General features: G+C 43.6%; 1 protein-coding gene across 1 annotated transcript in view; it reads right to left on the bottom strand.

Moving 5' to 3' along the window:
* The window catches only part of PIEZO2 (piezo type mechanosensitive ion channel component 2), a 138,434-nt gene that overhangs the window by 58,515 nt on the left and 65,655 nt on the right, over positions 1-14,264 (bottom strand). Inside the window, exons 21-24 of the mRNA XM_054984822.1 lie at positions 8,445-8,604; positions 4,923-5,012; positions 1,946-2,079; positions 627-698 (exon numbers count right to left, since the gene is read on the bottom strand). Of these exons, the coding sequence (XP_054840797.1) occupies positions 627-698; positions 1,946-2,079; positions 4,923-5,012; positions 8,445-8,604 (456 nt within the window). The remainder of the gene's footprint in view (positions 1-626; positions 699-1,945; positions 2,080-4,922; positions 5,013-8,444; positions 8,605-14,264) is intronic.

Raw genomic sequence — 14,264 nt, 5'->3', positions numbered from 1 at the left:
AGTACTTTTCATGCACTTAGAATTTGCTATGGAATTGAGTTGCCCTTTTTTGGAAAAAAACCCTAGATTATCTGATAGGCACATAGAGTTGGATCATATCAAACTGATCCAAGAGCACAAGTAGGATGGCAATTTTCACTGATTACCATCTCACAGCAGCCTGCCAACTCTCTCATGCAACAGGGGCCCCCATCTCCCAGCATTTGGGTGGGCATTTTGGGCTACAGTGAAGGGGGATGTGAGAAAGTCATTCTCCATAGGGGAAATCCTATTACGCTGGTAAATCTCAATGAGACCCAAGCTATAATAATGACTTGACTTTGGAAAAGCATCTAAACTCACATTAATACATTATTACTTTTAAAGCTATGTCCCAAATATATTTTGACATAGTAAATATTTGGATAACTTGAAAAACCTGAAAACTTTCATAAAGGTATACAGCCATTGAATGGCCAAAGTGATTTTTTCCCCTTGCTTCTACTTAAGCTAATTTTCATCCATGTAGCTGTCAAGTCACAGTTATAAAACCATGCATAAAACAAACTGGTCTTGGGAATGCCTCCATTCTGGTCAAGGATATAAGGGTTAAATTCATGTATTTAAAAGATGATTGAAAAACCTACTAGAAGCATGATCAACCCAAGGTCGCCACCACTGCTTTTTTTTGCCCTTGGTTTTCTCTTTGTCTGCTTCTCCTAAAATGAAATATGTCCAAAAATTAATGACTTAATTAATGAGTGAGAAACATGTTGTTTATATTTGCTTTTTCTCTTTCTAAAAGGTCCAGAGACTGTGCAGGAACATCAGATTCAATTCTAATAATGCTTACAAAAGAAAAAAAGGCTCTTATTTTTTGAGTAGCTCATGACAGAAACGTGGCCAATTTTGTCTAGTAATTTAAAAAAGAATTTATTTCAAATCTGAAGATATCATGGAAATACTAATTTTTTTACAAAGCTTATTCATGACGGTTGTCTTTTCTCTTGTTTAAATATATTTTATGTGAATTATAAGAATTCCCATTACACTTAGATGGAATCCATAATACTTTTTATCAATCTAAAGGGAAAACTAAACAGAAACGGTTTACAGAAACATTGCAAAATATCATTTGCTACATTTTGTATGCACTGGGCAAGAAGGAAAATACTGACAAATGCTATAACACAGTATTAGAAAAATTATTTCACTGTCAAATTAAATTTTTAAAGCCAAACATTTAATAATTATTTGATACAGATTATTTATTTAGCTTATATATCATTTCTCCACCGTATTTAGTGCTTGAAGCAGTTTACAGTATATTTAAATAAAAATTTAAAGCTGGAACGAATCAAAACACAAAGAGTTATTTAAAAAAGTAGCAAGCAACTCAAAAATATTGTATCTGAGCTCCTGAAATAGAATTAATTCCTTCATTCTGCATCAAATAAATGTTACCAGCAAATAAACCAAAACAACCTTGCTAGTCTGAAATATCTATTAATTATCTTAATACTAGTGAAGAACTTAACCTCAAATGTGAACAGTATGCCTCAAAGATAATCTTTTTCGATGTTTCTTTAAAACAAAAGCTAGACCTTTTGTTATATATATCAAGGTCTCCAAACTAGAGCCTGTTACAGGCAATGTCTTATATATGCAATGTCTTTAAGGAGCCCCTACCCCCTTCTTTTAAGAGATGTTCTCTACCAAAGTGAAAGAGAAGGTTAGGAGAGCTCCGAATGCACACTGAAGAAGTCAAAGTCCTACACACACTCACTAGGAAGTAAATCTCATGGAACACAGTGGAAATTATTTCTGAGTAAACATATAAAGGATTAGATTGTGGAGTCACCACAGTAAGTGGCTGGATGGGCGTACCACCCTCCACCACATGCATCACTGTTAATAATTTTGAGATCAATCACAAATACCAACTACAGATTCACAGAAGGAGTACTACCATCATCGTCGTCATCATCATCTTCAGGAGCCTTTTGAATTGCTTGTCCATCTGAGGATTCTTGGTTCATACTCATCATCCTCTCTTTGCCTTTTTTATATTTTTGTTGCCTGGCTTTTATACGATCCATTCTGTTAAATGAGATTTTTACACTGTGTCACAGACAGTCATCCTTGTGGATCACAAGGTCCATGTAATTATTTTTGAGGCAAAATCATTTCACAGCATTCTTAGTACACTGTTCAATTATTCTTTCTCTTGCCCTTCCTCATTTTTCATATTGTCATGAAAAGAAACTAGAATGATAAGCCACATACTGTTGTATGCACTTTGATTTTGTATGCCAGAATTATTTTCCAAACTTGTCTTTCCAGTTCTTCAGGCTGATATAAAATATACTGTTGATTATTACATATTGATTGTGACTAGGAAGAAAGGGTAGGATGGGCTTCCTTAAATGGATAAAAATCTAAATTAGTTTTTTTTTAAAAACAAAGTTAACTTTTACTAGTATAAAATGTAATTTTTAGTTCTTAATCGCTAGCCTCTGTATAATCAAGGGCACCAACATTCAAGAAGCTGATATTCTGTCAAAACTAAAGTTTCTAGTCCTGATTAAAATGTTTGGTAGCCTGGACAGATCTTGCTAAGGCAACAAAACCAAAAAAGGGGTCTAGGTAGGTTTTCCAGTTATGCGAGATGGGCTCTAGCATCCTGTGTAGCTTACCATCCCTCTACATGGCTACTAATTACTCTTAGAGGTATGCAATTGGGTAAGACCTTATAAAATGTCTAATATTTCTTGGATTGGGTTAGCTATATCTGATAGAATGAACAGAGCTACTAATATTGCCTGATTCCAATATTTCACTGCTGATAAATATCGAAATATCCAGAGTTGTGTTAGGGTGCTTTTTTGTTCTGTAGCCTACCTGACTGCAGAGAGGAGGGACCATGCACAAGGTAGGCTGTGGCACATCAACCCTTTAAACTTTAAGGAAGGGTCTACTTTCCATTCAAACAGTGACACTTTAAAGGAGCATTTAAAGGACTGATGTACCACAACCCTGCTTGGGCACGCTTCCTCCGTCTCCCTCCTGCTGCTTGGTGGGGGGGGGGGGCAGTGTGGGCACTTCAAAATGCATTGTTTTAATTTCATTTTGCAATTTCAAAAAGGGGCATTATTATTATAAAAATTATTGGAGGGACCCCAAGTTTAATTAAAGCATAATTTTTACTAATACAACTTTCCAATATTGTACTCTCATTATTTAATAAAAGCTATACTTATGCCTTTGCCAACATTACAGTATGAAATTTAAATGAGAATTTTTGAAGTGTGCAATCCTAATTCCTGTTATTGTTCACACTACGTGTTGAGCTACTGCCTGTCAACACCCTGACTGCAGCATTCTGACCATGTTTTGAACAATTTTCATACTGTTTCTCTCTTTTTCTCCCTTTCTTTATTGCCCTCTGCCAAGTATAGCCTTGGTAGGTTTATTGGCCTGCACCCTACCATTCTGCTCAGCAAAGATGGAAGACTTTCTCCAGCCTAAGGAATCCTCCTCCAACTTAAATTGCCTCTTAATTAGAGGAAAAGTCATTTACACTGGAAGAAGGAGCCCTAGGTGGAAGGGTTATTCATTTACAAAATTTATACACCACCTTTCTGTTTTCATTAGGGTCACCAAGGCAGCTATAAATTAAAAACATATATGATAAAAACATGTTTTGAAAATCATTAAAACCAAACTAAAAATAATTAAAACATATGGTAGTAAGGAAGGATCTCTGAGGGAACAAAACACAATCTTCACCCACTGGTGAAAGATGGCAACAGAAAGGGACAGGCGAGTCTTTCTGGAGAGAAAGTTGCAGTTTCAGTACCACAACTCCTGGATTGCTATCAGATAGCAGGGGCACCCAAAGCAGGGCCTTGGAATATGGTTATAGCAGTCAAGTAGGTATGTAAGGGAATAGGAAGTACTTCAGATAAGCTCATCCCAAGCCACATAAGGCTTTTAGGGTCAATACTAACACCTTGAATTGTGCCCAGAAACAGAAAGGAAGCTAGCGTTGATGGGCCAGGCATGGAGTGCTATGGTCCCTATGACTCACTCCAGTCAACACCCTGACTGCAGCATTCTGCACTATGTTTTGAACAATTTTCAAGGGCAGCCCCATGTAGAATGCATTACAGTAATCCAATCTAGAAGTATCTAAGGCAAAGCAGCACAATGGCCAGAGCTTTTTTGCCCAGGAAGGGCCACAACTGGCTAATCAGTTAAAGTTAGTAAAAGACTCCCCTGGCCAGAGTTGCCATCTGCTTATCTATCTGTAAGCGTTAGTCCAAGAGCACTCTCAAATTATGGACCTGTTCCGTCAAGGGGAGTTCAATCCTGTTCACAATGGGTGACACCTCAAGTCCCAGGCCAGACTTTCCGCTCACCAGCAGCACTCCCATCTTGTCAGGTTTCAAAGTTTGCTAAGCAGAGTGGTAGGATGAAGTATAATTTACTCTAGACATTGTTTTTCAGCAGCACAGCCAGATCTGTATCGTAAGTAAAAACTTTAGTCCTACATGGCTATGAAGTGGTGAGGCTATGTAGACCTAGTTCTCCAGGCCCACTTCTTCCCTTTGTTCTTGCTTTTGCCATGGAAGTGAAGTTGCAGCAGACCACAGACCACACACGGACAGGTGATGCCCATGTTTTCATCCTTCCTTTCAACCCTAGGTCAGTTGTGGAAGTGCCTCAACAACTTAATGTTGTTGACATCACTCTAAGAAGTCACACAAACCATGTACAATGCATGGACATCCACAGCATAAAGCTCAAATACCTTTTGTAATGCTAATGATTTGATTTTTATTTGTTGGGTTAACTCTCCCCAGCAACAGGGAAAATAACTAATCTCTTGAGGAAATGGCCACTGGCCAGCTGAAAGATGGAAGAAAGGAAAGCAGGCATACTGTCTTTTCAGTTGATCCATCGATTTTTTCTCTTCCTCAATTCTTGCTTTTACAGCTTTCACAATTGTGGCCTGGAAAAGTTCAGCACCTCTGGGGAAAAAAAAATGCAGCATAAACTCATATATCTTGCAAAGAAACACATTTATTTTATTGATTTCTTCTTCAGTTTAAACATTCTGGTTTAAGCTTTTGATACTTTTTTATCTTTGGGGAGACATAGGGCCAAGTGACGAATGACACTTGAACGGCAAGTGGATTGAGTGGAGCGCAAGTGAACAGGGAGAAATATACTTGCCGTTCAAGTGTCATTCGTCACTTGTAGCTTCACCCTAAGGCTCCTTGGAACTGTCAGTTCCAGCCAAATAAGAGAGACCTTGAGCTGCAGGTGCAAAACTGTAACAGCTCTCAAGGACAAAGCTTAAGAGAGGTTGCCAATAGCCTCCTAGCTTGTCAATACTCTGCATAATGGGAGTAATTAATTCTTCCTTCACCTGTGAGGGCAGGTAACTGCAGAGCTTGATGTCACGGATTAAGTCCCTTCTGATTGGCTAAGTTATCTGGACCTGCTGCAGGCAGCCAGTATTTAAAAAATTGACATTTAATCTATTCTGCCCTCCACCAACACTCTTCCTGGAAGAACCTTTTGATATGATATGGTATAAAGCAGCTTTATAAATTCAGTGCCTTCAGAATGTTCTTGCCCAATTGTTTCTAGATAGTCAATAATGAACTGTGCTTCCCTAAGATGCCAGAAAATCCTTCTGGCTTTTATTCATGTCCAACCCCTGCAAGGATAAAACTGGTACTTAAGTTTATATGAACACTTAGAAGAAGTCACCCTATGAACTAGGTGGCTTCTGGATGGATTCCCCACATATTATGTTAAAATAGTAAAAGGAAGTGCCGCCAGAGGGGAAAAAAATTAAGGTATACTCTTACGGTAGTGCTTCTTGGGAGATAATAATATCCAAAAGCTTGACCAGGAGAAACGCTAATATCTTCTCTAACACCAGGATTAGCCTAATGTGTTTCCAGAATCTTCTCCTATAGGAACACCCAGGTTGTCCATTATTCCCAGGTGGAGAAGAATCTGTGCCAGACTTAGGGTGCTCTTTTTGCAGAATCAGGAATCTGTTATTCTACAGGAGGCAAACTGTACACGCCAGCTCCTTGGAATTCCACCAGAAGTTCTCCTTCGTCTTGGAATGCATTAGTGTGCATTTTTATGCTTTGCAAGCATAACAAACTAGGAAAGACACCACTATCTTAGGGGACACTCAGGGTACTGGAGGCCATGTGCAAAGTGAAGATACAGGTGGTAGTAAGGGTGAATTGCTATATGTAGCTTTCTTTCTTTTGCTCAGTGACAGCAAGTAGGTTTTTTCCTGAATATTAGCTCACCATTGAAAGCTCAAGGTGTTCTGCAAGTTATTTATATAGTATCTTGTGGCCCTTGGTAACTTGCCATTTTTTTTTGTTCCATAAAAATGTAGCCAACTGGAGATAAATGATCGGAAGTTATTTTGTTGCCCGACCTCCTTTATGCACTCCTCAAGGCTGACATTTAGTAGCACCTTACAGGATATCTGGATCTGGTTCCCATATGAATAGAAGGATGCAAGAATGAAGGGGGCACTTGTGCTGTGAATGCCTATTTGGATTATACTGACTGCTGTGGTATATACCACCTGTAATTTGGTTCAGGTTTCAATTCCTGATTGAGTCTTATCTATGCATGCCTAATTAACTGTGTAAAAATGCTAAGAAAGAACAAGCCAAAAGACAAGTTTTGCTAAGTTTTGCTCTCTTAACAGGAAAACTTCAGACTCTGCAAACCTGGGCCGAATCCACACTCACCTATTTTCTGTTTTTTTAACGGAAAAAATCCGTGTGTTTCCAACCTGCAAATTTCACCTGTCTGTTCACATTCATGCTGAAACTGCGTATTCCTTGCGCGATCTACTGTTTACATATCCGTTGGCAAAGCCATCTTAGTGGGCGGGGATCAATCTTCCCGCCCATTTTTTTTTAAAACAGATTTCCATTATTTCGAAATCACCATATACTGAAACATCAGCAAAGTGATATATCACGTGCCACTTTTTGTAATGATTGGTTCACATTTCTGGTGGGGTACTTAAAAATCCTATAAAAAAGGATTTTTTATAAGATTTTTTATAGGTGCAGCGGCTCCTCAATGCATCTATCTAACTTTCAAGATTGCGTCCAAAAACCAAATTGGGATCTATGCAAAAAGATATCCCATTTAAAATTTCAGTAATTATAAAAATATTTAGGAAGTGGCGGTGGCCGCGGAAAAAAGGGAATCTTTAGTGCCTATGTGTTCCGTTATATTCTGAATTGCGCAAGAATATTTAGCGGAATTTCGATATTACATTAATCAGATTAAAAAAAATTTTAAAAAAGGGAAAAAAACGTGTGGTGGTCCGCATCGTGCCACTGAGGATTGAATTCTGCAGACCGCTTTCCCCAGCAACAAGATTTTATTCTGGCAACATCAAAATAATGTTTTCAATAGAACAAAGTAAGCTATGAAATCCCAGCGTTCATGGAGTACGGAGCATTTGCGGGGACAATAAGCCAATCGACGCGTTAGGAACGGGTTTCCTATTCAGGGCAGAGAAACGGAAGTGGGGGTGGTTTCAAGAAAAGGCGCTTGAAATCCGCTGCTAGGCATTCACCTCCACCGTGCAACTCCCGCAACAGACCAGAAACTAGCAATGAAAACCAAACCGAAAGGGAAGTGAGAGAACTGTGGAATGGAAAACAGGTAGTGTGAACAGCACTGAGATTTGCGCAAAAAAAGTTGTAAAACTGCGGGAAAATTTATGTAGTGTGGATTCAGCCTTACTTAGACGAATTCAGGAAGGAGACAAATGGGACAGACAAAGGATCCCCTTCCCCCACTTGACCGAATGTTATTTATTCTTTATCCATGCCTATTTTGCAGGACTGAGCGCTTCACTCAGACTTCTTCTTGGTGAGAATGTGGTATATCTAGTATACATGGTTTTCTTCACGTTCCTTTGCTGAGGCAGTTGTGTATTTTAGGAGCAGGTTACAACCATTTGTTGCCAAGATGGTGATTTTCCTGAATAATAGCTGTGTTTTAGAAAACTGTGATCAAATTTCAGTTGATTAATTATATGGAATAACAACCACAACAGTGTTTATATGCCACTCTTCTAGACAGATTAGTGCCCCACTCAGAACAGTGAACAAAGTTAGTGTTATTATTATCCCCACATTACAGCTGGAGAGCTGGGGCTGAGAGGAGTGGCTTACTCAAGTCCACCAACAGAGCTCATGGCAGTAGAGGGAGTCAAAACAGAAGAGTGCTGGCTTGCTGCCCAACCACTTAACCCTGATGCTACAGCAGCTATGGATTAAAACTCATAAACCTGCATCATATACATTCTAAAAAATCCTATCAATTAGTCATACAACTTGACAAAACAGCATTGCATTGATTTAAGTAATAACTTAAATATTACACTTTACCTGGATGCCAGAATCTGTGAAGCTTTAATATCTGCAACTACATGAAGGAAGTAGTAACTCATGAAGACTCTTCTTTGGAGCATCAGGAAGGCAAAGCAAATACTGTCCCAGATAATTCCTGCTTCCCCACTAGGCAATTTACATTTTTCTGTATTAGGAGCTGAAAAGAGTGAACACCACCACCCCATCATGTGAATAATGCATTATGTACTCAATGAAATTTAGCTAAGTTCAAATTAATCACTATACTACATATGAAAAACAGCCCTTTTGGCTGCCGGCTCAAGCCGAGCACGCCGAGGGCTGCACTTTACCTCCTTGGAAGGAGGAGGAGGCAGCACTGTTTCCCAGGCATCCGGATCTATGCTGGGGGGGGTGGAGCCTACAGCCTGTTCAGGCAGCTCCACCTCCCCCCAGCCGCAGTCGTTTGAAGCGCCTGGAGAAGGAGGACGCATGCCTGCTTGCTCAAGTACTGGGGCTTAATGGCAGCGGCGAGAGTGGTGGTGAGCGTGGCAGTGGTGACCGCGCAGCAGTGAGTAGGGCAGCGGCAGCTGCGTTCTCACTGCGGTGGACTCAGCGGCTGTAGCAGAGGCTGCGGCCTCATTGAGTGGGCGCCGCTGTGGTGGTTAGGCCAGCTGCATCTGGGCAGCGGTGGCTGCGTCTCCCCAAGGCCGTGGCCTTGATGCGCAGACCTGGTGGGCAGGCGGGTGGCCTAGAGCGAGCAGCGCTAGTGTGCCTCACTCTAAGGGCCTGCACTGCGGCCTGGGTGTGGGTGGCTGCGGCATGCTTAAGGGCTTGCACCTTTCTGGAGAGCCCTGCTTAAGGGATGGCTTTGGTTGGGGGCTTAACAGGAGCAGGGCCCATTGCTTGGCGAAAGGTGTTCTGGGGCTTATCAGCAGGCAGGTAGTGTGTCTGGGGTGCTTGCCTGGTAAGGGATAACACCCCCCCCTCATTCGGCCTACATACATAATATGTATATATAAAAAAAGAAAAGAAAAAGAAAAATTAAGCCCATAATTTTTGAGGCCTTCTTGTAAGCCCTTAGGCCTGGTGCTGGCCTCATTTTGATGCAGCGGCCATCTTGTGGCAGACCGTGCTTCTGAGGCAGCCATTTCCTTTTTGGCAGACATTTTCTAGTCAGTGGCCATTTTAGGGTTTGGGGCTTACTTCATTTGGCCACATTAATTATGCCACCCAAAAAGGGTATGGGCCCTTCCAAGGGCAGGCAGACTTGTAAGCGGCCTCCATCCAGGAGGCCTGTCCCACTCTGTCCTCATCAGATGCCAGCCAGCAAGAAATTATGCAGTGCTTGGTGGGTTTAGAGCGGGCAAGAGGGGTCTCAGGGGCCGCTATGCTGGGAGTGAATAGGAAGAGGCCAATCAGGTAGGCATCTAGGGTTGCCATTAATAGAGAGATATTAATGGGGCTTTCTGCTTTGGAAGGTATGGTTGGAACGTCCGCTGGTGAAAGCAGCAGTGCTATTTTATCTTCTGAGCAAGGAGCAGAGGTGCCGGTGGTGGACTTGCAACAGGAAGGGTCAACTGAGGGGAGGAAAGAGCAGGCGCAGCTGCTCCAGCTGCGCAGAAAGAATTAAGACCGAGACGCAAGGGGGGGGGGGAAGAAGTTCTGATCCTGAATATAATCTGTATTGTATAAGACCTACCAATCTGACAGCATATTAGAAAGTTAATTTTTAAGAAAAATTGCAGTATGAAGGGAATACAAGACATGTAGTGTAGTGTTTGTTGTTTGTATGTTGATTTTCCCTTTCCCCAGTTCTCCCTTCCCCTTTTTTTCCCCTCTCCCCTCCCCTTTATACTTTTGTAGTCTTCTGTAGTTTTTTATGTTAGATATTAAAAAATAAAAAACTTTATAAAAAAAAAAGAACAGAAAGGGTCAACTGAGTCAGCTCCAGTGTTGGTGGCTGTCGACCCAGTGGAAGCAGTAGGTAAGGGGGTGGCACCTCACTCAGGTTACCCCTGGTCATGGGGCACTTGGGTCAAGGGGCCACATTTGGGGTGCAGGGGGTGCCTCAGGTGACAGGCCCGCAATTTTCTACTCCAAGGGGGGGTGAGAGTTCAGCATATGCAGGCCACTCCGGGGGGTGGCCAGGATACCTGACTGGCCCTTGGGCCTGTTACCTGTATCTTTAATATGGCTTATGGCAACGTGACATTTAATGCCTTCCCATTTGGGGATACAGCCCTACCCTTGGGGATCATCTAACTCAGGCAACGAGATAAAATACTTAAAGGCGAGTATGTGGATGTCTTTCCCCTTCTTTTTTGGGAGCTGGAGAAGAAGGATAAAGATGAGTTGGATGAAAGGGACAAGGAGCAGTTGAAGCGTTGGCGCATCAACTGGACTTGGGCCAACTGGCTGCCTGGTTTCCTTATATATGGGGGGGGGGGGGGCTTGGCAAGGTCACAGCCCCATCGGACGGCGCCTTTGTTCCAATACTTAGACATCATATACAAGGGATATACTGGCTTCTATGGTGCTGCTTGGTTGCAGTACGATGAGAAGTTTAGGATGAGAGCAGCCTTAAATCCCAGCCTCCCCTGAGACTGTATTCATCAGCAGCTATGGCTGCAGGTGATGTCCCCGGCAAAACCAAGCCTGGCAGACCTGTCAGATGGTGGCCACATCGTTCAGCGCACTTCCACGGCTACAGGTACCCACACTATGGCAAGGCAGCAGGTTCAACCCCGGCTGCTTTGCTGGGAATTCTCCTACAAGGGGGTGTGTAATCGCAAGCCCTGTAGGTTCAAACATGAATGTCCTTCCTATGTGGGGCATCACCCCTATAATGCTTGCCCTAAGGTCAAGCAAGGTGGGGGAGGTAAGAAATATGGGGGAAGAGGAGCTGTTGGTCAGCAGGGTGTGGGAAAAGAGACCGAGCCCGGTAAGGCTGAGGGTACTTGAACACTTACTGCGTGAGTGTCCTAAAGAGCAGGATGCTCTCTTTCTGTTGAATGGGTTTACATTTGCTTTTAGAATTCCAGTTCAGGGGCCACGTTCACCCTATATGTCACCCTATACGTTCAGCTGTTGGTAGGGAAGACATAGTTCAGCATAAAATAGCTAAGGAGTGTTTGGAAGGAGGGTTCTAGGCCCCTTTGAAGTGCCTCCAGTCCCCAATTTGAGGGTATCCCCATTGGGGGTGGTTCCCAAGAAGGCAGCAGGTGAGTTCTGCCATTTTCACCACCTGTCATTCCCCAAAGGGAATTCAGTGAATGACAGTATTCCTGAGCAGTTATGCTCTGTTAGGTATACTTCCTTTGGCCAAGTGGTCAAAGTTGTGGGTCAACGTGGGGTGGGGGCCGAGATGGCCAAATGCGACTAAGTCTGCATTTCGCCTGCTCCTGGTTCACCCTGATGACTTTGAGCTCCTGGGGTTTTCTTTTGAGGGGAAGTTCTCTATGGACCGAGCTCTTCCGATGGGCTGTTCCATTTCGTGAGCTGCCTTTGAATGCTTCAGCTCCTTCTTGGAATGGGAACTGCAGCACCGGTTGCGTTGTCATGACAAGGTGCATTATTTAGATGATTTTTTGTTCGGGGGGTGGGGAGAGCAGGATCTGGGCAGTGTACCAAGGTTGTAGAGGAGCTGGGGGTCCCTTTGGCGCATGAGAAAATGGAGGGACCTCCTCAGGTATTGATGTTTTGGGGTATTGAGCTGGATACAGTTCAGTAATCCTTTAGGCTTCCCCCAGAGAAAGTTAATGACCTCAAGGTCAGAATTCAAGAGTTTAGGTCCAAGTGAAAGGTTTCCTTTCTGGAGCTGCAGCAGCTAGTAGGCCACTTGAATTTAGCATGTAAGGCAGTTGCTTCAGGAAGGTTCTTTTTGTGGTAGCTGTGTGATGCTATGGCATCGCTGCGAGCGCCTCATCCCTGGCTTCAAGTTAGCAAGGGAACGCAGGAGGATTTGGCAGTCTGGTCCGAATTCTTCAGGCATTTCAATGGGGTGACATTTTGGCGTGAGGACCTGCTGCTCGAGGCCGAGTTGCAGGTCACATCTGATGCTTCTGGCTCCACGGGCTTCGGAGTGTATTTCCGAAGGCATTGGTGCGAGACCAATGGCCCCGATTGACGTGCCTCAGAGTTAGATAAGGACCTAACCTTTTTGGAATTTTTCCCCATTCTGGTGCCTGTGCACCTGTGTGGCAGGGAATTGGCCAACCACTCTGTCCACTTTTGGTGTGACAATCAGGCAGTAGTGCAAGTGATCAACTCCCTGACTTCTAAATCACCTAGGGTCATTAGGCTGGTTAGAGCCTTCACATTATTATGCTTCTGGTGGAACATTTTATTTAAAGCCAAACATGTTCCTGGGATCAATAATGGCGTGGCAGATGGTTTGTCTCACCAGCAGATGAAGCAGTTTTGGCAACTTGCCCCAGAGGCCAAAGCATATAGGCCTATATGGCTAGCAGGTGCCCCCAGCACAAGGTGGGCCTACAACAGAGCAGTAGGACAATTTGCGGGGTTTAGGAGGGTTGTTGGCCTGCAGTAGCTTTGGCCCATCCCTGTGGAGAATATCATGCACTCCTGAGTGCATCAGAGAGGTTGTGGATTGGCTATTAAGACAATAAGGTGGCAGTTGGCTGCCTTGGCTTTTGTTAGCAAGGCTCAGGGGTTTCCTGAGGCCATGGGTGACTTCTGAGTGCGAAAAATTTTGGATGGATGGTTGTGTGAAGCTGGGGTTCACACTGACCTTATGGAGCCCATTTCCCCGGTGGTGCTTAGGAGTCTTTGTGCTGCCTGAGTGGATATTTGCAGTTCTGGCTATAAGGCCAGATAGTTTCATGTGCCGGCATTGACAGCCTTCTTTGGGGCCCTGTGCATTAGTGAACTCATGGTCCAGTCTAGTACAGATAAATAGGGTCAAGCACTTATGGCATGGGATGTTAAGTTGGAGGGAGACTGGGTTGCCCTTACAATCCGTAAGTCCAAGACTGATCGGAAACAGAAAGGGGTGGTTGTCAATTTGGGGACTTGTGTAGATTCAGAGGTGTCCTGTTCAGGCTCTTCGGAAGTATTTATGAGTTCGGGAAACGAACAAAGGATATTGTTTAGGTATAAGGATGGTCGGCCCTTGACTTGTTACCAGTTTTGGGCAGTGACTACAAGGGCACTGGCCAAATTGGGTTTAGCTGGCGTCAAATTTGGAACCCATTCCTTTAGGATTGGGACTGCTTCGATGGCGGCAGCTATGGGGTACTCGGTGCAGGCAATCTAGCATGTGGGCAGGTGGAAGTCCACTGCTTACTGGTCTTATAGTAGGCCACTGTCACAGTTTTAAGTGTCTTACTGATTAGTTTTTCCATAGGTGCTGTGTCTCACCATGAGAAGCACAGAATTTTTATCTGCAGGCACAGCATGGTTTTTTGGGTGGCCCATCAAGCGAGGAGGACACAGATCGGGTCCCAGCTTGGTTTGAATGAATGGGCAACAGTGGAGTGGCAGGACTGCTGTGGCCTTAGGTGGCTGGGCTTGTTGCCACTGTTATTTAGGGACAGATGTGGTCCTTCACCCCATATTTTGGTCATTCACCTGGGAGGAAATAACTTGGGACTTGTTCAGGACAAGGCCTTGTTTCTGCAGGCAAAAATGGACCTGCAGGTGATAGGACTGCACTGGCCAGACGTGCTTATCATGTGGTCCACCATGTTACCTCGACGGGTTTGGCAAGAAGCTGAGGACTGACAGGCTATTGAGAGGGCTCGGATGAAGGCCAATAGGGCCATTCAGAAGGCCCTAGGGGAGGGGTTGGGTATTTATTTACCCCACCCAAGGATCAGGGCCAAATTTGCCGACCTC

Source organism: Eublepharis macularius, chromosome 7, assembly GCF_028583425.1.
Source record: "Eublepharis macularius isolate TG4126 chromosome 7, MPM_Emac_v1.0, whole genome shotgun sequence".
NCBI lineage: Eukaryota > Metazoa > Chordata > Lepidosauria > Squamata > Eublepharidae > Eublepharis > Eublepharis macularius.
This window is presented reverse-complemented; position numbering and strand designations above follow the sequence as displayed.